Source organism: Fulvia fulva, chromosome 4 (genome assembly GCF_020509005.1).
Source record: "Fulvia fulva chromosome 4, complete sequence".
NCBI lineage: Eukaryota > Fungi > Ascomycota > Dothideomycetes > Mycosphaerellales > Mycosphaerellaceae > Fulvia > Fulvia fulva.
In genome coordinates, this window is record NC_063015.1 from 2,910,575 (window position 1) to 2,933,579 (window position 23,005).

The 23,005-nt window shown below is 51.8% G+C and overlaps 8 protein-coding genes across 8 annotated transcripts; 5 read left to right on the forward strand and 3 right to left on the reverse strand.

Annotated features, from left to right (window-relative positions):
* Positions 1–7,767: 7,767 nt before the first annotated feature.
* On the reverse strand, positions 7,768–8,840 carry CLAFUR5_04609 (Epoxide hydrolase A; the record flags this gene model as incomplete). The annotated part of the gene is made up of 3 exons (XM_047903757.1): positions 7,768–8,131; positions 8,164–8,289; positions 8,344–8,840. The coding sequence occupies 3 exons, from the start codon at positions 8,838–8,840 to the stop codon at positions 7,768–7,770; spliced, it is 987 nt and encodes a 328-aa protein (XP_047760900.1).
* A 1,043-nt stretch (positions 8,841–9,883) lies between these two features.
* On the forward strand, positions 9,884–11,263 carry CLAFUR5_04610 (uncharacterized protein; the record flags this gene model as incomplete). The annotated part of the gene is made up of 1 exon (XM_047903758.1): positions 9,884–11,263. One exon carries the CDS (start codon positions 9,884–9,886, stop codon positions 11,261–11,263), a length of 1,380 nt encoding a protein of 459 aa, XP_047761017.1.
* A 616-nt stretch (positions 11,264–11,879) lies between these two features.
* On the forward strand, positions 11,880–12,647 carry CLAFUR5_04611 (uncharacterized protein; the record flags this gene model as incomplete). Its single annotated transcript, XM_047903759.1, has 1 exon — positions 11,880–12,647. One exon carries the CDS (start codon positions 11,880–11,882, stop codon positions 12,645–12,647), a length of 768 nt encoding a protein of 255 aa, XP_047760128.1.
* A 447-nt stretch (positions 12,648–13,094) lies between these two features.
* On the forward strand, positions 13,095–14,018 carry CLAFUR5_04612 (uncharacterized protein; the record flags this gene model as incomplete). Its single annotated transcript, XM_047903760.1, has 3 exons — positions 13,095–13,205; positions 13,255–13,548; positions 13,596–14,018. 3 exons carry the CDS (start codon positions 13,095–13,097, stop codon positions 14,016–14,018), a joined length of 828 nt encoding a protein of 275 aa, XP_047760375.1.
* Positions 14,019–14,237: 219 nt separating this feature from the next.
* On the forward strand, positions 14,238–15,086 carry CLAFUR5_04613 (uncharacterized protein; the record flags this gene model as incomplete). The annotated part of the gene is made up of 1 exon (XM_047903761.1): positions 14,238–15,086. The coding sequence occupies one exon, from the start codon at positions 14,238–14,240 to the stop codon at positions 15,084–15,086; it is 849 nt and encodes a 282-aa protein (XP_047760373.1).
* A 27-nt stretch (positions 15,087–15,113) lies between these two features.
* CLAFUR5_04614 (uncharacterized protein) lies at positions 15,114–17,021 on the reverse strand (the record flags this gene model as incomplete). Its single annotated transcript, XM_047903762.1, has 2 exons — positions 15,114–16,196; positions 16,227–17,021. 2 exons carry the CDS (start codon positions 17,019–17,021, stop codon positions 15,114–15,116), a joined length of 1,878 nt encoding a protein of 625 aa, XP_047760587.1.
* Positions 17,022–17,118: 97 nt separating this feature from the next.
* CLAFUR5_04615 (uncharacterized protein) lies at positions 17,119–19,911 on the forward strand (the record flags this gene model as incomplete). Its single annotated transcript, XM_047903763.1, has 4 exons — positions 17,119–17,620; positions 17,690–17,935; positions 17,992–18,187; positions 18,252–19,911. The coding sequence occupies 4 exons, from the start codon at positions 17,119–17,121 to the stop codon at positions 19,909–19,911; spliced, it is 2,604 nt and encodes an 867-aa protein (XP_047760126.1).
* A 590-nt stretch (positions 19,912–20,501) lies between these two features.
* CLAFUR5_04616 (Sulfoquinovosidase) lies at positions 20,502–22,808 on the reverse strand (the record flags this gene model as incomplete). The annotated part of the gene is made up of 1 exon (XM_047903764.1): positions 20,502–22,808. One exon carries the CDS (start codon positions 22,806–22,808, stop codon positions 20,502–20,504), a length of 2,307 nt encoding a protein of 768 aa, XP_047760125.1.
* Positions 22,809–23,005: the final 197 nt, after the last annotated feature.

Below are 23,005 nucleotides of genomic sequence, written 5' to 3' on the forward strand. Positions count from 1 at the left end.
AGGCTATTATCAGCACTTCCGGCATTCGAACCATTCATCCACGCTTGTACAACGTCCGTTAGTAATATAGATAGATAGATATTTCATTAAGCTGTTGTAGTGCCCTTTGGCCTATACAGCTATGCTATCTTGTTTTCGTATATATAGAGGAGAAACCGTGTTAGTGAAAACCCCTCTGTTAGGAACCGCTGTACGTTATCCCAACCGGGCTTGGATCTTTGCAGTGATGTCTCTGACTCGTTGAGAAGGTAGTGGTCCCAAACAGTATATGGTGTATACTTAAAATGAGTTGAGCACGAGGCTCCTATCTACTTGCAAAGGAGCGTCGTCTATATAGTACTATGTCTTGGCGCGGTCACCTCGCTCACGAGTGACCTAAGTGACCCTGAGTCACCTCGTTCACGAGTGACCCTGAGTCACCTCGTTCACGAGTGACCCAAGTGACTCCAATACACTGGCTGCCTAGTGATCTCCCCTCGTTCTTCGCTTGTCTGACAAATGAGCTTCTCCCACCTTTCAGACCGTAACACCATCCCCCTCCCCAGGATCGGTGTCCCAACGATCACGTGTCATGATGATATAAGCGAATGTCCCATCATTTTCATTCCTTAGCTTGTCCAAAATGTCTTCCTCCTCGTCACAGAAACGCGAACTTCGTGCCTCCCGCATCGAGCGACAGAATCACCTGGCCGAGTCCCCCTGCGAGAACTGTTGTTCGAAGTTGCGTCTGTGTTTCGTCATGCCTGGCTCCGACTCGCGGTGTTCCGAGTGTGTCCGTAGAGGTCGCGCCTGTGTCCGTACGTCGTGGGCCGCCATAGATCGGACCGAAGCATCCATAAAAAGAGAAATCGAGCTGGCGGAGCAACAACAGGAATCGCTCCTGCAGCAACTGGAGCAGGTCCGGGCGATCCTCACCAGGAAGCGCCAAGTACTCGAGCAGAACCGTGCCCGTGAAGAAGAAAAACTCCGTTGCTTGGATCGTGAGCTCGCCGCCGAGGGAGACGATACTCGGGTCGTCCACCTGTCCGCATCCGAGCTGGAGAAGAGCCTCCAAAGCGTCGGTGTAGCGTCCCCTTTCTCCTGGTCTGGTTTTTGTTCTGATCCTCCTCCCGAGGCGCCTTCGTAAGTCGTGTTCCAGTAGTCGTTTATCCGTGTCGTTGTGTTGACTTCTAGTCCTTAGGTCATCAAATCAAGAAGCCGCTGTTTGATGCCTTGTCGTCAGGTCGTTTCTGCTAAGCAGATTTCGAGAAGAAGTTCTCGCATTCCTGGTATGTCTTCTCTTCGCGAATCATTGCGTTGAACTCGCGGCTAACCATATTCTTCTTCTTGCAGTTTTTTGCAAAGTGGCCTTGCTCGCCACATACGTAGCAGGTGGAACCTTTGCTCTTCAGCCCCCTTCCTGTCCTACGATCCGTTACGTCCAATTCCATTGGGTCTCCGTAACTAGGGTCCTGACTTCTGGCCTTGAAGCCCCCTCTTCCGCTCGCGGCGGGTCTCTGGTATCCAGGCTGTACGTGTCGGTCGTACCTCAAATCCTGGAGCCTTTCGTCGATCTCCTTTGCTGCCTTGATCATCGCCCCTAGCGTCACAACGCTGGCGTTTCGGGATAGTTCGGCTTTAACGTTGTCCTTCAGCCCGAGGTAGAACTGCGATCGTAATGCTGCGTCGTTCCATTCTAGGTCGGCGGCATATCCTTGGAATTCTGAGGCGTACAGCGCTACAGAAGTGGTCTGTCGAAGTTGTCGGATATGTCGGTCGGCGTATACCTCCTCATTCGGTATCCCGTATAGATCATCGAGTTTCGTCTCAAACTCGTCGTAGTCGTGGAAAATTTTTCGAGTTTCCGTCTTCGGTGTCCCTCCCTCACCCTGGTTGTGGAGCCAGTCCTTGAGGTATGGTCGGAATCCTCTAGCTGCTTTTCCTCGTAGGAAGGATGCGGCGTACAAGACCTTGCTGGCCTCGCCTTGAAACTGGTGTGCGTTGAAGTGAAGGTACAACTGAACCTGCAGTTGAAAAGCCTCCAGTTTGTCCTTGGTCCCGTCGAACGTCTCCGGCGTAGACACCTTAGGTGCACGGTAGTGGTCCTGTGAGTTCAGCATACTCATAGGAGCGTTGTTGTTCTTGCTGCTTCCTGTAATCGACATTTCGCTCATTCGTTCCGTAATGCCAGTTGACTGTGGCGTTCCTTGTCTTGACGGACTCCGGGTAGCGTCTCTCCCAGACATATGCAAAGGGCCCTGGTAGTGGTGCTCAAAGTTGTTAGGAACCGCTGTACGTTATCCCAACCGGGCTTGGATCTTTGCAGTGATGTCTCTGACTCGTTGAGAAGGTAGTGGTCCCAAACAGTATATGGTGTATACTTAAAATGAGTTGAGCACGAGGCTCCTATCTACTTGCAAAGGAGCGTCGTCTATATAGTACTATGTCTTGGCGCGGTCACCTCGCTCACGAGTGACCTAAGTGACCCTGAGTCACCTCGTTCACGAGTGACCCTGAGTCACCTCGTTCACGAGTGACCCAAGTGACTCCAATACACTGGCTGCCTAGTGATCTCCCCTCGTTCTTCGCTTGTCTGACAAATGAGCTTCTCCCACCTTTCAGACCGTAACACCCTCCTCCTTCCCGCCTGTCTTTTCCTCCTAGTTATCGTCTTAAATTTCCCTTATTAGGGGTACGCTAGTGTCATGGGCCTGCCCTGATAACTACCCTATCTACAACCCCCCTAGCTTCCGCCTCTTATCTATCTACTCCTCCGTCTCGCTAGCGAGGCTAAACTACTAGAGGTATCCCTACTATAGTATCTACTAAGAGATTCGGCGAATGTTGCCTTTGTCCCTAATAATTGACTTATAGTCTCTCCTTCCCGCTTAGTACCTCCAATTTCCCCTACCTCTCGCCTACTACGGGCATCGTAGTAGCATATATTCTAGGTTTTGCGATAGGTAGCCACACTAGTAGGCTAGGCTATAGATGTCTAGTACGCGTCTCCTGAACAGGTAGGCCCTTAATCTAATGTGTTCGGACCTGATTTGGATCGCTATACTTACTTCGGCCCTTATTAGGTCCCTATATAGCTAGTAATTATGTCTCTAGAAGGCTCGGAGCGCTATCGGGCCTATTGTCTTAGGGGGCTTCCTTCTCTAGTCCTACTCCTATAGGCAGCTCGCTATCTGTTCTACTAGGCTTTAGGTCTTAGCCTTACTCCCGCCGGCCTAGCGAGTCCTACGCTCCTCCTCTTTTCGTACTAGCTATTCGGTGCTTGTCTATACGGCCGTAAAGGTAGTAAGGTCATCCTCTTTTTGGCTTGTCCTATGTCCGGCCCCTCTCCGGTAGCGGCTTTCTATCTTATTCTTTGCCTCCTAGATCGTGGTTTATACTAGGTAATCTGTCGTCTTTACCGCGTATTGAATTCTTATTCCCCGGATATACTAGCCGATTAGTAGTGTTCCTGTCTCTATTTCTACCGTGCTTATTAACGTTGTCTTATATACGCCTAGTACCCTACGTAGGTTACCTACCTATATCCTGTTTAGGGGTTGCTCTATCCGTTTCGGGATCGGCTTGCCTACGCCTCCTATTCCCTAAATCTATACCCCGTATAACATAGCTAGTCTAACGATCGCCTTATATATTACTCTTACCTTGTCGAATATTGCTCCCTATATAGATACCGTAAGCCTCTTTATCGAGGCTTTATTAACTTACGCTCGACTCTAGGCTTTCTTAATCTATATATTCTAGCTTAGCTTCGGGTCGAGCTAGATCCCTAGTACTCGTAGCTCCGCTAATAGCTTAGTCTCGTAGCCTTAGATTCTTACCGCCGCCTTTATATTATAGTATGTTCTCGCTTTACTAAAGTATATAAGTTGGTACTTTTTAGGGGCGAACCGGGCACTATACTTCTTTGCCTACTCCTCGTATTTCTTGTGCCTATCTTCAAGGAGGCGACAGTTCTCTTCTATCGAGTCTAACTAGGCTAGGATGTTTATATCGTCTACGAACCCCGATACTAAGGTTTGCGGAGAGGTGAGTAGGGGGATTAGATCAGACATAAATATTAGAAATAGGATAGGGGAGAGAGTAGATCCCTAAGGTATTCTAGCCTCTACCTTTACCGGGTCGGACGTGTACCTTCCTAGGACTAGGTATGTTGTCCGTTCCTAGAGAAAGGAGTAGACGAACGTCGTTACCTACTAGGGGATGCCTTTCTGCTATAGGATATATATTAGCCTTTAGTATAAGACGTTATCGAAGGCTCCTACGATGTCGAGGGATAGTAAGGACGCCGCTCGGTTCCTACCGTAGTACTAGAGGGTCTAAATTTGCTCCGTAATTAGCTCTATTACTGTTAGTGTCGATCGCTAGCTTCTTCCCCCTATCTATGTTACTAGGAGTACGTGGTTGTCCTCGGCTAGCTACGTAAGTCTCTAGGCTACTATCTTTTCTAGGACCTTCCCTATCGTGTTTAGAAGTACGATTAGTCTATACGACTTGGGCTAAGTATAGTCCTCCTTCTATAGCTTACGTAGCACTACTGTTATAGACTCTCTATACGGCTTCGGGTGATACCCTAGCCGTAGGTACGCGGTAAATAGGTTTATAAGGCTCGGCGCGATCTCTTCTCTATACTCTTTTAGTAGTATATTTAGTATCCTATCTAGGCCTAGGGCTTTTCGTCCTTTTAGCTTACTTATAACTCCTGTTACTATATTAGAGCTAACCGCCTAATCTATGTCTAGGGGTTCCGGGTATATACTCGGGTCGACATCCGTAAGGTCTACCTCTACTTACGTCGAAAAGAAATGGTCGGCTAATACTTTTGCCTTGCCCCGGGGCGTAGCCTAGGCAATCCCTTCGCGGTCTACGATTAGGGGGAAGTAAGGGGTTTGTTGCTCTTTAGGTAGTCGTGCCTATTTAGCAAGTCTCTATATCTGTTCCGAGTTTTCTATAACGAGCCCGATCGTCGCTCTCTAGTCCTATAGCTTATCGCGTCTTATCTATGCCTTCTTCTCTTATGTCGCGCGATAGTATTGCTCCTACGTCTCTTAGGTGTGCTCCTTCGTCTACTGTCGCCTTGCCCTTCTAGCCTCCCTTACCTTCGTAGAGTATTTAGGGGTCTAGAAGGCCTTCTACTACGTTAAGGGCCGGAGTAACGGCGTATATTGTTCCGCTACTTGCTATATAACCGAGGTAATCTGTTCCGCTACTTAATCTAGCTAGGCTATCGTCTCGAGTTCTCTATACTATAGTAGGTTCGCTATTAGGAAGCCTCTTATGTCGTCCTAGCGTGCCTTCTTCTAGTTACGGCGTAGTTCGCTTACTAGCTCCTCTATCGCCTTCACCCCTAGCGTCGTTTAGATAGGGATATAGTCTAAGGAGGCTTCTAGCGCGTAGTTCGGTCGGTATTAGACTAGTCTCTTTTCAAGTTCTCGTAATAGAAAGCATAGGTCGATCGTACTTATACTAGTACGGGCCTTCTACGTCTCTGTTCCCTTTAGTATTACTAAGGCCATTCCGTAGCGTGCGGTTATATCTAGTAGCTTTCCCCCTAGAAACGCGTACGGGGGAGTGAATTCGAGTCCCTACTATAGATAGTAGAGGTTGAAGTCGCCGAGGAGTACTTACTTTATATCTTGGCTTAGGGTCCGCTCTAGGTAGGCGAGGGTTCCTAGTTCCCTACTCGTCCGACCCCGCGGTAGCGGGTTCTAAACGTTATAGATCTAGATAGGGCCTTATGTCGTGTCGATCTAGATTGATGTTATGTCTCCTAGGTTGCCCTACTACGGTAGTATAACCTTCTACGACTCTAGGTCTATAGTCTTACTTACGTATATATATGTCCTCGGGATAACGCCTCGTTAGCCCGCGATTACGGTATAGTATCTCCGGTCATTACAAGTGGCTAGGAGTCTTACGTAGGGGTTGATCTATAGTTCCTATACCGCAATAACGTAGTGCCGTAGCGGGTCTAGCTCTTATAGAAAGTAGCGCTAGACCTTATCTCTACTTTTGTTTACGTTATACTATACGATAGTAATGTCGTCGTATAGTATTATTCGTTATCCGTAAGGTCCATTTCCGTGCTAACCTACTATATCTCCTAAGCCTATATCTCGCTATCCGGCTAGCCCTAGGGCCGCTAGGGCGCCCTAAAGATTCGTATTTAGCCTAGTTCGTTAGCGGCCCGGTTAAGGTATCGAGGCCTACCGGGAGGTAGATACGTTTACGGTTAGGTTCCCTTATTCCTCTCTTCTACCCTTTTCCTTTTACTCGGCTCGAAGCCCTTATATACGGTAGGTCCCTCCTACTGTCGTTAGGGGTACCTAGCTAGTATAGAGATCCTTGCTTATCTCGCTCGTTCTTATACTACTATTCTAGCTAGGTATTAGCTTGAATACGCTAGGTGCCTTCTGCCGTAGTATATATACCTGCTCTCCTTTTTTAGGCATTCCCTTCCCTAGTATAGGCCTACGTAGTGAGGACACCTTAGGGTCTTCTCCCCGTATTTTAGGGCTATATAACCGTACTATTAGCATTAGAAGCATTGTAGTACCCTATAGCTGCTCTAATAGATCTCCGTGTCTATTCTCTCGTAGTTCTAGAATAGCCTATTGTCTAGTATCTAGTTAGCTTGTTCCGCTGTCTCTACCTAAATAATAAGCGATGAATGCGTCTTTTCTCGGTCTACTGTCTTATATAGCTATGCCGCCTTCGTTAGTCGTACTCCTAGGGAGGTGTTCTAGTTCTATACTTAGAGGTGGGGAAGGTCTTCGACCTTAAATGTCCTAGGGACCCCGTAGGCGATGACGGTATACTGTTAGTAGGAGACTCGTACCGACTTCGCGACTTTAGTAGTCCACTCCTTATAGGTCTCTAGCTTTCGTCTATTAGACTCTTATACGGTAAAGAGTCTCACTACGCCTGTTGCCTCTACCCTCGCTCTAACTACCTCCTTTTGGCCGATTTGGTCGACAATCTCCTTGCTTATTAGGGCTGCGATTTCTTGTTTCTCCGCCGGATTAGTAATGTATAGGCGTACCGCCTTGCTTGCCTTCGGAGGGGGTTAATTCTTGCCTACTGCTACTATTGCCTATATAGTTGGTCTCTGGGCTGCCTTCTGTGTTGCTTGTTGGATTGTCTTCGGGATTTAGTATGATAGCGCTTTTAGCGCTCCTAGTAGCTGTGCTATAGTGTTCTTATATGTCCGGGCTGGGTGTTCGTCATCCCCTAGTAGGTTTTCCGCCTCCGTACATAGGGTCGTCCACGCTATGTTGTTTGTCGTTGGCCTCTGCTTTCCATGTAGTGGGCCTTGGCTTGTGTCCTGGGTTTTTCCTTGGTTTGTTCCCCGGTTTGACTCTTGGTGCAGAATGTTCGCAAGGCTGTGGCTCTCGTTGGTTGCCATCCTTCGCTGCTGTTCGGGGTCGCGCTTCCTAATTGGGCAGTTGTCCTCCGCAACTCCGCAACTTTAGGGTCTGCCTTCAGGGGAAAGGGACCTCAGTTTTGGGGTTTTTTGTACCACGATTGCGCCGCCGCCAGCGCAGGCGGGTCGCTGCTGCTTGAGTGGATTGCTCGTCTTGATAAGGGCTGTCGATTGAATGGTCCTCGTCGATGAAACCAGTATTCTATATGATTTGTCGAAGTCTATATATATATGTTGGTAATATATATGAACGAGAAGGACTCGATGAGTTAGGTACAATAGTTCCTGGTATGCTGTAAGCCCCTCTTAACTCTCTGGGCATGTTTGCCACGGCACGAACACATCTTTCAAACATTGCATGACACTAAGTGCGGGATACTCGAGCTCTGCAATGATCGATGCAGGAAACGACATATCTTCTGCCAGCAGTACTGCTCTCCGAGCCACTCTACGATGGCTAGGCCAATGTCCCTTAGCTTCTCCAGCATGCACCAATGGCTCGCATCCACCTCTCTCTGCATCATGTTCGGCAATATGCCTTGGCTCATAGGACCCTGCACCGCACTGGCCGGTGAAAAAGGGTCTTGGAGTCCTGCAATGAAGAAGTACGGAACGTTGACGACATGGCGGCCACTCGCCAATGCTTCCTGCTCTACTTGCAGATCTAGGTTCTGCACGACCGCCTTGTACCAGTCTAGGGGTGCTCTAAAGCTGTTGCACTTCATTCGGTCTACCCGCCCAGCACGAAAGTCCTGATTCTAGCATACAGCAGGACTTCTTTACTAGCATTGGAAGAATCGAGCAACCACTTCCCCAGCCCGCCCTCTACACAGCACAGGTCCTTCATTCGATTACCTCCTCCATGTAGCCTGGTAAACATTTCCTCGACGTGGGCGTCAATTGTCTTTTATCCTTTCTCGGACGTGAAGAGGGGAAAGTACCAGCTCTGGCAGTAACCGAGATACTTCTCCTGCATGATTCGAAGCTGCTCGAAGTCAAACGAGTATGGCGAGGGTGGTATGTGCGCGGTTCCCAGCGTGACGAGGCCAGTGATACGATCCGGGTGGAATGTTGAGTTACTGCTCGCTAGCAATGCGCCAAAGTCATGTCCCACCGGGATCACTTTGTCGAGTCCTTCGCTGTCGAGGGCCGCAGCAAGATCGCTGCAGTCTGAGCTCGCCTTGCAATGCTGGAGTCCCTCCGGCTTATCACTGTCGCCGAAGCCTATCAGGTCTGGAGCGAGAACGCCATAATCGTACGACAGGAGGTAGTCGTGCACCAGCCCAGACCATAAAGAGGCAGGATCTGGATTACCATGGAGCAGCAGCAACGTTGGCCTTGATGATACCGCTGAAGCGTACCAATATGTGTACATCGCGTTCGCAGCAGTCGTCAGAGTCTTCCTGTTAAGACGATCCATGATAGTGCAAGCTGATTGTAATGCTAATGGTGATCAGGAAAGGCACGATGAAGTTATTCCAGGCATAATATATGTTAATGATGTTGCTGATACTAGGCTTACGTTCAGCTCGCGCATGCCTCCGACATGGGACCTGGACTTGAAGAATCGACCTACGCTACAGCTGGAACAAGCTCACGGTCTTTGATAGGCTGCGCTCCTGCAGAGGTTGCAGCTAACGATGCATCAAGCAGTCAATTTTGACTACATCCTGAGGGTATAGACTACCATGATGGCTGTTAACAAGAACGACATCGTGCTCTCCGGTCCACGAACGAGACTAGATCATCGCATCTTGCCCTAAACGGGAGCTACTCTGCACGACTTTCGTGGTGTGAGCACACCAATCCGATTATGGCCTGATACATAACTGGGTCTTCGCAGCCAGTGTGCTGGAGGTGTCACTCGATACAAAATGGCTACATTACGATACAGCAGCCTCTGGGATGCTTGCTCCCGCATGTCTAAACGTCGGCGTGGCTGAGGCGTGTCTCGGCTGTCCTGCTCTAGTTGTGTCTTACACTTCACTGTGAAGCAAATATGGCGTGTATGGCTTAAGGTATATACGCAGAGCAGTGATGTGCTCATCCTCACTGCCATCGCCTTGGCGTTGTTGGGAAACGCGTTTGTGGAGTGAATATGGCCGTTGATTTGCCTTGAGTGAAGAGTTCGGGGAAGTGAGTATGCAGTACTCAGGCGTCGAATGACACCCTTGAGTGTTGTCGGATGTGTCCGCCTCAAATATTTCTCATCCGTCCTTATCACGATAAAGGCACTCGTCTCCTTGTCCCTCATCAATCAAGACTGTTGCTAGCAGGCGAGAACTCGAACCGCAGTTCTACACACAATAGCACTGAGTCCTTCCCATAGTCTCGAAGTCAACGGCCACAGACATAGCAAAAGCGACAGTCGGATCTGCGAGTCGCGGCTTGTTTACTCCATTACCAGCACAAGTATCGAGTCCCACTGAACTAATCGTGGCACAAGACAGCATTTCTATCACTATGCGACAAGAAGCAGTCGATATCCCGGCTAAGACACACGGGGAGTCGACAGCAACCCGCGATTCGCAAGACTCGCAACAAGATAGCCCAGGTGTTGCCGAAGATCGGGATGATTTCAGCGACGGCATTGACAGACTTGGCAGCATGGACTTCCATGAAATGAACCGCGTCAGGCACCATGAAATGCGCTCCTACCAAGCTCTGGAGGATTCTGTGGCAATGGGTCTGATGGACGCATCTGAGCTGGAGAGATACGACGACGACGACCCGACTGCGACCGAGCGTGTTCTGGAGTGCATTCCCGCTGACACCAAGCCTCTATCTCGGACGGAGCTTTTAGGAAACGGCATTGACAACAGCGTGAGAATAAGCGTGAGGGACTTCTTCGCCGCTCAAGCTTCGGCATCGCTGGTACACGGGCGAACAGTAGGCATGTCCCCAGTGTCAGGACTGACTGCTCTGCACTTCCGACAGATGCAGGACCTAGCCATGGGAAGGGAGATGAGTGGCGATGACGGGTCGAGGATGGCTACAACAAAGGTGTGCAAGATTGTCACGAAGATCGACGACACGGCATACAAGACCGAACCAAAGCGCCTGTTCTACAACGACACCGAGATCACGCTTTCGACTACGGATAAGCACAAGTACCGCGGTGACGGCACGGCGGTCATCGCCGCTACGACGCGCGCGAACACAGTACTGGCGCCGCAGAGTCTGCTAGCTGATAAGACCAATCAGCCTGCCAAGGGCCCGCCCAATTTCAGCTTGATGGGTCAGCCAGACATCTACAATGCAACAAACCTTGAAAAGCACATGAAGCAACCTTTGAAGGAGTACGCTAAGGAGAACCTCTTGCTGCAACAGGAGTTGATCGCGATGACCCCAGGAGGTTGGCGCGCCTGTGATGCCAAGACTGGAGAGGTCATCGATGACGACCATAAGCTCTTCAAGGAGGCCTGCGACATCATCAAGAAGTACATCGAGGGTACTAACGACAAGTGGTACCACAACGAAGTGCTTCGTGCACAACAACAAGCTCTACCCCGTACACTCTTGAGAAACGACCCACTGAAATGGGTCCAAAAGAGGCTATCTTCGAGACCTGAGGCAAAGCGCAAGCCTCGAAAAGGCACCAAGAAGCAACAAATACCAACAGCTGAGCCGCAACGCCGGTTTTGTCTCGTCCATAAGTCACAGTTCCATTCGGATACGTACTTTGAGGGTTTTGGGGATCCCCCTAGTGTTGATGAGAAGGGCGACGAGTCAAGCGAGCCTCAGAAGCACGACTCGATGTCTCCAGTGGAAGATAGAGAATTGCCTATAGTCGAGTGGCTTCACTCTCTTGCCTTCAGCCTTGAACGGGTCGTCGAGAAATGATGGGGTCCTGGGATCGAGAGAGGATTCGGAGCACAAATGCTGGTCATTTAGTGCATAGTCGACCGTGAGGTAAGACTCGCATGGTGTATGTAGAACATCGCTATCATACAAAGACCGGAGCACTTTGAATTTTACTCGGCTAAAGCAGCTTAATAAGACTTCATAGCAGCAGTCAGGACGAGCAGCAGACCCATTGTCGAGTCACGTTTGCTGTTTGTGGGCACTTCTATACAATAAAGTCCATGAGGACGTTGATCACAAACGCGAATACACTACAGCATTTTGGTTCTTTCATTGTCACTTTCTTAGAGCTACAGCGTGTCATCGACGATTCTAGTCGCTATTTCGTGGACAGGAAGTTTGCATTCACCGCTTTCACGTGCAAATTGTCAATCCGCCGATGTTTCGCCGCAACGGCAAACAATTCCACTTGCTTTTTAAAAGCCCGTCCTCACAGAGACACAACCTTGGAAATCCGCGACATCAACATCGAGACCAGCACGGCTGACCACGATACTACCATCACCACCAATATTATTACCTCATACATTCAGTAAGTCATCGAACTCGTATATATCTTTGAGACTACCCTCCTTACACTGCCACCAAGGCACCAATGATTTCCAACAGTCCCGTCAACCGCGCTGCTTCTGGCGCAGCTCCACAAACTGGAGGACCTACCGCCGCCGATGGCAGCCCTCTCAGTCGCTCGGCCATGGTCGACACCGACCAAGGAAACGCACAGCACATCGATACCGACGCTTTCATCACGGCCAACATCCCACAGATCGACAACGAGAACATCGTCAAGGACGGTGTCTATCTCGGTGTAGGCGCTGATGTCACAGCCGAGAAGGGCCAGCGCGGTCTGACTTCGTCGCACATCAGCGCGATGCAGGACGAGGCATTGACAGGCAACTTCTACTTGCCTGCCGAAGGTGGCAAGAAGCCTGTCACTGCGGACGGAGGTGAGGACGAGGACGGAGAGGATGAGGAAGACAAGGAAGACGCGGAGGATGAGGACCGTGGTACAGCAGCTGTTCTCCAAAAGAGAAACGACAGCGCCGCTGCTCGTCGTGCTACTATCGAAGACGACTCGGAAGGGAGTGACGAGAACGAGGACGAGGCAGGCGACGTTGCTACACCTATCAGAACTAAAGCCAACACCAACCCACCCAAGCAGGCTGCTCGTCGTGTCTACACCGAGAGTAGGGGCGAACGCTTCAACACTGCCTGGGTCGACGAGCACCCAGACGAAGACTACACCCACAAGGGCAAGGGTTGGTGGGCTCGAGGTTTGCCCCAGCCGGGTGACAACGCGAAGAGCGGCGTGAGGGGACCGGGCGCGGCCGCCTGGAAGGCTGTCAACACGGGCAAGAAGTGAATGGGGCCAGGGACGTGTGGTCCTTTGGACTCGGCATCGGATGCGAGGCGTAGCGGGATGCTGAATGCGCTTCGAGGCCATGACGGCGAGCACTGGCGGTTGTAGTAAATGCTATGACCACTCAGAGCACTGAAGCTGTGTATACCTAGACTGCGCTCGAATAACGGTTGCAAATGTTTGGAAAAAGGTCCACGTGCAGCTGAAAGAAAGCCTGCGGTCGGCTCGGCTATATATATAGCGTCTCGCTTCGAGACGAGGCACATTGACAACCCAAACGCCACTCACTCATGTTCACATCTCTTCCAACGCGACTCAACCTACTGATACTGATACATTATGCTTTGAAATTGCTGACTGTCTCTGATCTGTATAGAGTGGCCGAAATGACCATGATCTTGCGAAGAGTGGCACGCACGATGTCCAACCTTATCCGTCCGTTGTGCGAGAATGCTCGTCCATAGAATCAGCAAGGCCATGGCCGATGGTTTTTCGTGGCTCTCTGGCCAGAAATCGCTGGGTGGGGCTCTCACGAGTCCTGCTGGGTTCGACTGGGATACGGTTAGAGTACCGTGACATTGTCTGGGCAGCACGCTAATTTGGCAACCAGATCGAGGCTCACAAGCACTTCGTATGGCAGCCATGCTTCCGCGATTTTGAATGTGCCAGGCTCCAGGTTCCGATGGACTGGCAGGGGACGACTTTCGAGGCGGATAGGACTGTAGAGATAGCTGTGATTAAAGTCGAAGCAACTGTGCCAGTGACCGACCCAACTTATGGTGGTGCGGTTGTGCTCAATCCAGGTGGCCCAGGAGGCTCAGGTGTGGACGAGATACTGAATGGCGGTCATCACGTCCGGACGATACTTTCTGCAGGAGCACATGCTGATCGAGACAGTGCGAAGGTAATCAGAGTACACCATAGCCTTTGCTGCTGTGCTAACACCGACAGAACTTCGACATCATCGGTTTCGACCCGCGAGCCATTAACAACACCAGGCCTATCCTCTCTTGCTTTCCAGATCATACAACTGCTGCAGCTCATAACATCGCCGAGGAGACCTATGGCTGGTTCAATACTTCCAACATCGCGTTCGACAATCTCTGGGCTAGCAAGAGAGCAGTGGCTGAAGGTTGCAGCAGAAGAGCTAATAGTGATGGGCTCGCTAAGCATATCTCTACGGCTGCTGTTGCGAGAGACGTCGTCGAGATTTTCGAGCGGCATGGTCAATGGCGAGCGAAAGAGGCAGAAAGACTCTGTCTCCTGAAGCCTCAGGCATGTCGGGCGTTGAGATTGACGAGACGAGAGAACGTACGAGCTATGCCCCTGGCAAAGAAATGGTGCAGTACTGGGGCTTTTCCTATGGCACCGTAATTGGCAGTACTCTTGCCGCAATGTTTCCGGATCGCATCAAGATAATGGTACTGGATGGAGTCGTGCATGGAGAAGACTACATGGGGGCTCGCTGGTCCTCGAATGTATACGAAGTCGATCGAATGCTGCCGCTCCTGGCAAAATACTGCTACCAAGGAGGGCCTACGAATTGTGCTTTGGTCGATACCGAGCGCTATCCTGAATTCCATCAAGGAGACCATGGCTTTGCTGAAGAACAAGCCGATCGCAGTCCTAGCGGATGACGATGGCGGACCAGTGATCATCACATATAGCGACTTGCAGAAGCGCTTCAGGTTCGCTGTCTACAACCCGCTGAACGCTTTTACAGAGCTCCCGAAGATTCTGCGAGAGCTATCGGAGGGCCAAGCAACTATCCTGGCGGAGCAAAAGCGAGCTGCAGATTCTGAGCTGAGGCTGCCACCTAGCGATGGATGCAAACAGAATGGACCTTGGTTGCTCGACTGTGTGAAGCCAGTGGTCAACCTTGGTCTTGACTTCGGTGGTCCAGCTGGCATTGCTTGTTCAGACGGGTCGCCACGAATTAATGAGACAAAAGAGGAGTTTCGCAGCTATATTGATAAGGTCTCGGGTCAAAGTCAGCTTGTTGGCGAGAGCTGGGCAGCTATCATGACTCCATGTACTGCATGGCACGCTCGTCCAGCATACCGTTACGATGGCAACTTCACAAACGACCCAGCACACCCTATTCTATACATTGCAGACACCGTAGATCCGGCAACGCCGCTACCGAATGCTTTCAAAATGGCCGAGCGTTCGAAAAGAGCCTCAATCCTGCATCAAAAGTCCGAAGGCCACTGCTCGCATGCAGCCCCGTCTATGTGTACTGGCAGAGCGATTCGACGGTACTTCCAGGAAGGCGGCGTGGCAAGCGAGAGTGAGGATATGCACGTCCAGTCCTGTCGACCTGACAGAAAGCCATTCGATGGCTACACAGGTGAACATGAGCCGGCTCTACCTAAAGGTGAGACCGATGAAGCTTTGTGGCGTGCACTTGTTGGCATCAATCGAGGCTGGCATGATTGGTGATACAATAGTCTGCAGCTTGACCAGGCATCATGTCGCACTCCTGTCAACCCCTGCCTCCATTTCTGAAGCTGCAATACCTCCACCGGCAAGTTCGTACAAGTAGGTGCCATCTTTCTTGTTAGGGTGAAAAATTCCTGCGGCAAGCTCCGATCTACTGCCGGTCTCGGGTCCTGCCAGTTCACCTGGTTTCGAATGCTCCGTGGAGCCACATGCCTCATACAGTTGGCTCCTATCTAACTCCTGAACCCCGTGATCAGCTTCATCTAGGATATGTTTTTTCTCATGTTCAGCCGCTTGCCTAGCAGCTTCGGAAGTTGCAGCTTTCTTGCGCAGTCTTGAGCTTCGTCGGCGTAAGTAGAACGCCAGTCCCAGTAGCAGCAAGATGGTCAGAATCACACCGACCGCTATACCAGCTATCGCACCAGTGCTCAAGAATACTTCCTTACGTTCAGCCACAAAGCCAGGCGGGAGTATTGTTTTTAGATCCGTGGTAGAGTGCCCAGGAAAAGCTGCTTGGCCAATCGTGAAATTACCACGATCGTAGTCTGCAACAAGGTGCGCCTCTTGCAGAAAGACACGTCCAAGGGTATACTGGGCGCTGTTTTGGGCCCTTTTGAGTGGAAAGTATGGCTGACTAGCATTGACAAAGGGGTGAGTGACATTGACATCGAAGGCTGCGTAGGGCAGGGTGATCGTAGTTGTGGCGTTGCCTCCCACAGAACTGTCGGGCGTCAGACTCAATGTGAAGGTGAAAGTCGGATTCTGAGCACGCAGTCGCTCGTGTGCCGTGTCGTTGAGCAAGTAAAGCTCGGTGGTTTCGTCCCAGACCAATCCAAAAGCAGCCTCAAACGCCTGGCAGACCTCCAACGGAAGCCGAGGATGCGTCACTAGGGAGTCCACGAATGTATGTATTCCTTGAGTGAGTAGAGGTGCGCTGCCGAGCGTATTGAAGGTAATCGATTGCAGACTAACGAGGAGGTCGCGGGAGATGTCGGGTCCGAAAGGTACTGAGATACCTTCTCCGTCCATGCGGCTGGCATCGCAACCTCCGATGGTTACGCTTGCGAAGACTGGCGGCTCTTTGTAGACAGCACCGGCTGTGTATGCCCACTAAGTAGTTGCCACAATGCTGTTATTGACAAGACGACCCAAGAGGCTGGGAAAAGGTTCGTTGAGTGTAGTGAAGTTAATCGGATGTGGACTGAGGCCCAAGCTGCCAAGCCAGAAATCGTTCGTAGCAAAGCCGGCCACGAGGTGACCACTTAGCAGTGGCAGTCCATTTCTCAAGCTGACAGTATCGAAGCCATAGTAGGCATTGCCGTTGAGTCCCAGTTTCGACTCTTCATATGTATCCAGTTCGTATAGACCTCCGTTGGCGAGTCGAGAAGTGGCGAGTCGAGAAGTGGTCCAGGTGGTGGAGCTATTGCGTTCAAACAACCCGCCTCGTGCTTCATCGCAGTCTGCCTCGGGGAGGCTTGGATTGGCCTGAGAACATCCCTCTGGCAGCACGACCCAGATCGCATCTCCAGCAGTCGCTGAGGTTCCAGGAAGCAGTCGCACCTGCTGTGCTGGGGTGCCAACGTCCAGAAAGACAGTAGACCAATGGCCATCATTCCCTTCCCAGTATTGACTTGGCGGGATTGAAAGCGGCTGTGCAGCGGCCCCAGCTTCAACTGTCCTCGAGACCCAAAGAATGGCAAAGCAGCCAAATAATTGTGCATCATGCCTGGTGTACAGGCCGTCGCAAAGAAGAGTAAAGTATGACCCCTCACAGAGTGCATGATTCGAGAGTCCAGGCGTAGCAGGTCTGCCTAAGAATCGGCCCCGGACCTCACAACTCAGGTGTGTTGCACGACATAAGATCCTTCTCGAGCGCGGCCCCCCGCGTGTTAGCGAGCGAAAGCACGACGCCTTACATTGGGCGCCAACGTCCATGTAGCTGGGCTGCAGGGTTCTTCTGACGCTGCTTCTATGTCAATACTCGCCCTGATCCTGACCACATGACTGCTGCACCGAGTCGCGCAGTGTGCATATGCAGTATATTGATACTCAGCCTGACTGCCTTGGCAAAGCCACCCAGTCACACAGCCCGCGCCGGCGGCCAACGAATTTCATTGGAAGTGCGAGGGATGCCGAAAGAATTCCCGGGGGCAGAAGGGCGACAAATTACACGACACATAGCATGTCAGCTCAACGTGTCGGTGGTGGCTCACGGGCTACATCTCTGCCCGTAGCTTGGCTCCTTCCCTCCCCCTGGTTCCTGGTTGCGTTTGGGCGAAGTCGATGCTGTGTTACCTGCTGTAAATATGCATGTAGTGCGACTGATGCTGCACCAGAACACGTCCGCACCTCCAGTCGCACTGTTGGTACACAATCCAGATCAAGTGGCCCAGAACATGTCAGCCTTTTTGACTGCTTCCTCGTGGCATCTCGCAGTTTTTCAGTGAGCATCATGTTCCCAGTCCTCGTCTTGCTAGTCGTCGGTACATCTTCAGCCATCGCATATGACCCGTACACGCCAGCAACCACGTGGGGTAAGATAGTTCTATATGCAAAACCTGGGCATCTTTCAGCGAAAAACGAGAGTCCTGACCTCATCGCAGCGTTTCCCAATGTCAGCGCGCCCGCTCCAACAGTAGCTCTGAGCTGCAATTTCACTGCTTTCGGTCCAACTTGGACCCAATACTACAATAATCCCGGCGGCGGCGACGGAAAAGGACCGTCAACACCAGCCAACCTGACGGGCGTCAGTACGGCGACAAAGTCGTGCGAGGCATGTTGCATTTACAGATTCATCCTGTCTCAACAGTGGACGTGGTCATATCTCTCTCCCACTCCTGTGGTAGTCGGTAGGTGCAGATCCGTCAGCAATGTCGTGGGGCTGTTTGATAAACTGACGATCCAGGCACCGAGATTGTCGTGGTCGACCGGCAGAGAAACCGCACCTCGACTACTACCAAATTGTTAACCACATCTGCAGTCGTTTCTGGGGAGAAATACGGCCCTGATGGCTGGCAGAGGAACGGGACATTCTTCGGGTCCACCCTTTACGCACCTAAAACCCAAACTGTATTCGATCTGAACGGTGACAACCAGACATTGTAAGCCAGGTCCTGCAGCGCACGAAAGCGCATGCCCAGATGATTTCACTGATGCTGGCTGTAGTACTTATCCTACGCCTTTCTCTCAAATTCAGAACTTTCAGAGATGGAAAGGCCAAGTGCCTTTGACTGAGAACGGGACAGTCCTGTGTATCACCAATGATGGGGCAAAATCTCCGCTTCCGACTCCAACGAACACACCGACTTTCGTGCCCGGCTCAGCCGATGCGAATGATCCCAATGGTATATGGTGGACAATGAAGCCAGCTTTTGATCTTGCAAGGAGATTGGACCTGAACAACGTTACCAGCTGGTTCGGCACAGGAGGCGTCGTTTCAGCAGTCAGAGAGTCGTGCTATCAACCGAACATGGCCGCACCTCTGACCAGTGTCAACATTGCTTCTTTTCTGCTTGAGACCACAACCTCTTTTGGCTCAGTCGCGGCGCCAGAATCGGTCAGAAAGCAGGTGACGCCAACACCAATGCCTGTGGTGGAAGACCCGTTTGAGCAGCCTACGAGTGGACGAGCTGCTCCCGACACGCCAGCCTCACCTTTCCCGTCGACTGTGGCAGTGGCTCCAGTCGCGTGGCCGACGCCAGCAGAGGCTGGCCTCTCCAATACAGAAGATCCGGCGGAGAGTTCCGCTCCTGCGCCAACAGCACAGGACAACTCGCCATCGAGACCGCAGCCAGGATCAGATGGGGAGTTCGGAGGCAGTCTGGCTGATGAAGGGCTTGCAGAAGTGACCACTACTCACAACGCCCTCAGCGTGCTCGAGTCAGCCGCCAGCCCAAGCGTGGGACAAGACCAGACCAACCCGGCGCCAGCGACCATGGCGAACATTGGTGATATCATTGCTTCCGCGCTGGGAATGACACTGCAGTCTGACGCAGTCCAAGAAGACTTGAGATCGGTTGTTAGCAGTGCGGATGCTGTTCGTGAGTCAGCCAACACGAAGGAAGGCAGTGTCGAGGCTCAGAACCCTTCTGCCATAGCTACAGCTGGATCACAGACTATCATACCCGGTCCGTCCGGGTCTGGCGTCACCGTCCTTGATGCGCAGTCCACTCAAGTTGTGGTCGCTGGCATCCAGACCACTGTCGGTGGAATGGCTCTCTCGGTGGGACCGGCCAACGTGGTTCTCGGCGAGAGCACAATACCTATGGCCAGGCCAGTTGGACCAGCAGTCGTAGCGGCCGAGGGCCAGGATCTAATGCAAAGCACACGCGTGAGCCAAGGTGCTTTACCAATAGCTACGGTCGGATCGCGGACAATTGGAGCGGATCCGTCGAGTCCGGGTATCGTGGTTGTTGATGCGACGAGTACATACAACCTTGCTCCTGACGCTCAAACTAGCATCGACAATGTGCTTGTATCAGTCGGATCCTCGGATATTGTCATTGATGGCAGCACCCTCCCTGTTCCAGCATTAACAGGAAGCCAGATCACGGAGGATAACATGGAACACGATCCCACTGCCATAGCCACAGTCGATTCACGGACCATTGTAGCTATTCCTTCTGGATCTGGTGTCATCGTGGCGGATGCAATGACCTCCTATACTCTTACGCCAGGGGCCCTTACTAGCATCGGTGAGGTGCCAGTATCCATAGGCGCCGAAGACATTGTCGTTGGCAGTAGCACGATACAGTACCCGTCCTGGCATCAACTGCATCTGCGCTCTCGGCGAGTACTTCCCTGGTTCCGGATCTCGTTGCTGTAGCTACAGTCGCCTCGCGCACTGTCCTGGCTGATCCATCAGGCTCTGGCGTGCTTGTTGTGGACGCAACGACTTCCTATGCTCTGACGCCCGGAGCTCTGACGACCATTGGCGACGTTCCAGTATCAGTCGGCTCTTCAAACATCGTCGCCAGCGGCAGCACCATTGCTGTACCCACGACGAGAGCATCAGGAAGCCAAACAGCGACATCATACACTGGTGTTGCGTCGCGTGATAAGTCGAAGGTGTGCGTATGGTTGACTTTCATGGTACTTTGTCTGGTATTGATGTTGCTGGGATAAGGCTGCTTCGCGTTTCAGCCATCTTCAGGACATACAACCAGTGTATCTTGCCAGTAGACTATCTTGAAATGAATGTAATGTGTTGGATGATATTGTTTCGGTCGCTTGAAGGAGGAAAGAAAGGTCATCAGGTTGACGGAACGAGCTCGAAGCCAAGACCGACGGTGGACACGACATTGACACGAACCAACGCGACACGCGTAGAACTACGACATGGAAGAGTAATTGATGTTGCATGGCATTGTGCTTCGGCTACGACATGCTACGCTTTGTACGACAAGTCCGTAAGACTTACTCAATGCTGAGCTTGGTCCCATTCTCCTTCGCCACAAAGTCCAAGAAAGGCTGCAGCTCAGGCGAACGTACACCATTGACCAAGAACACAGCCGGCTTACCATACGGCGCAGCAACATCAACCTCCTGCCCGCCAGTGTACACGGCACCCGTCCAGACATGCTCGTAAGTCCTGCTGCTGTCGCCAGGGAAGTACACACTAACGCTGAGAGTCTGCGGGTCCAGGACTGGAGCGACATATAAGTGCTCGCCCAAGTAGAAGCTCTCGTAGCTAATTTGTCTCGCACGCAGGTCCGAGGTGTGGTACATCACCGGTGAGCGAAGAAGTGGCCAACCCTTGGTCTCACTCTCCGTCTCCAGGACGTGGCGCCGGTACTTCGCCAACGAGACGAATAAGCGCGTGTTGTAAGCATAGTACTGGTATGTCGTGCTGTTGCTGTAGAACTGGGCGTTGACCTCGGGGACATTGCCCTCGTGCGAGCGGAAGACAGCACTGCTGACCGCGGCCAGCTCGCCCCAGCGACCAAGCAGTTCTGGAGAGCGGGTGACGTTGAAGTCCTGGTAGGTGAGGATGGTGGTGTATCCACCCACATCGGAGTGCTGTTGCGAGTATCCGGAGAGACCCATGTGGACCATGATGGTCACTACTGACTTGATACCATCGTGGACGCCCCAATCGACATTCTGGTCGCCCACCCAGAAGAGGTTCATGTTTCTGTTTGAGGACATTGATGCTGAGCGGTGGAAGAGAAGAGCTTCGTTCTCAAGACCAAGATCTTCGACGACACCGCGTTGGAACTCCGCCCATTGTGCTGGGTATGCATTGTGGTAGAAGAAGGCATCGCTGACCATGTCGTAAAGCTCCGTATCTGCCGCCAGAGGAGTGTACTCGCCAAAGTCGCTCATGAAGCCAGAGATGTTCGCGTTCCAGACCTGGGTTCTGAGTACATCCTCGAACCAGGTCCGCAGTTCGGGGTTGGTCAAATCGATAATTCCAGCTTCGATGCCAGGACCGCTTGAGATCACAGCAGTGTCGTTAATGGTCGTGTTCTGTACGAAATACTGCGCAGCACTCGCTTCGTTGTACAAGCTTCTTCGATAGCCGGTCGACTTTGTGGAGACATTGGCCAAGAAAACGTTGATGTACGAAAGCGTGCGAACATTGTGTTCGTCGCGCAGGTTTTGCACAAAATCGTTCCACGTAGGATAGAGAGTGTCATCATTCTCCCAGTTCCACCAAAGACGACTGATGTTCAGGAACGGACCTTCTTGAGGGTGCGTGCCACACCAGTCTTGGAGCCAAACACCAGCAATGGGACAGCTGATGTCTTTAGTCAAGCCTTGCTCGACAATGCGGTTCACCTTGTCTTGTCCACCCTGTATTCCCAGAATCGCACCTTCATCGACCCACTTCGGTAGTGCTGGCATTTTACCAGTGTACGCGACCAATGCCTCGACAGCATCGAACAGGTTGCCTGCCTGGGTGAAAGCACCGTCCACGCGGAGAGAATCATATCGAATCGTGACCTCCTCAGCTTTAGTGAAGTCGAATACCGCATAACCCGTGCTCTTTTCCGAGAGATAGAAGACTTTGCCTTCTGTAGATACGTAGGTGGGTACACCAGTGTAAGTAGTGAAGTAGTCGCCGCCAGCAATGGACCCGTTGGCATTCTCGATTGATGTGAGAGGTTCATCGCCTCGTCCTACACCTTGCTCGCGGGATAGAATAGGAATGCTCTGGTTCTTGAGCGAACCAAATGATGCTTGTCCGCCGGCGCCATAAAAGTCCTCTGCGGCCGATGACGCAAATCGGAAGTAAACCTTCTTCAGCGGCTGTGCAGAGTTCGATGAAGCCGACACGTCTAGGTAGAAGGCCACACGATCTGTCAAGTTGTCCGGAACCCAGAAGGTTAAGGCATAAGGAGCAGACGCATCCCCACAATTTAGCAGGTGTCCCTTGATTTGAGCTGCTTTCCCAGTGACCGTGCCTTGCCATTCGACCTCACCGACGCTGGTAATGTTCTGGTCGAGGCATTTGTCGATGTCGATGTTCGTGATGTTGAAAGCTCCGCTGGATCCAGTCACTGAATCGTTACCAGCGCTGGCACTGATGAATGGCTGCTCTGGCACAGTGCTCCAGATGGTAGTATCGGCTTTGGCAATCTCGACCTGGCCGTCAGTCCATGACAGCGAGAAGTCCTCGCTCAAGCTCCATGAGTTGGCTGGGCGCGCCGAGAGGATAGACTGCGTCGATGCTGCACATATCGACAAGCTGAACACCGCGACCGAGCTCTGGAAGTGCATGTTGACGATGGTGTCGAGAAGACGGTGGTGACCTACATGATGGGCATCGGCTTCCCTTTGATGCTCGCCGGAGCTTTACCTGTTTACAAAAGGCAACACTCAATGCCTGCAGTTACTGGGGGCACAACCTCGCGTGGAGGTTCACTCATCAGGAACGAAAGCTCCAAAGATCGCGAACTGGTGGAGGATTGGTGGAG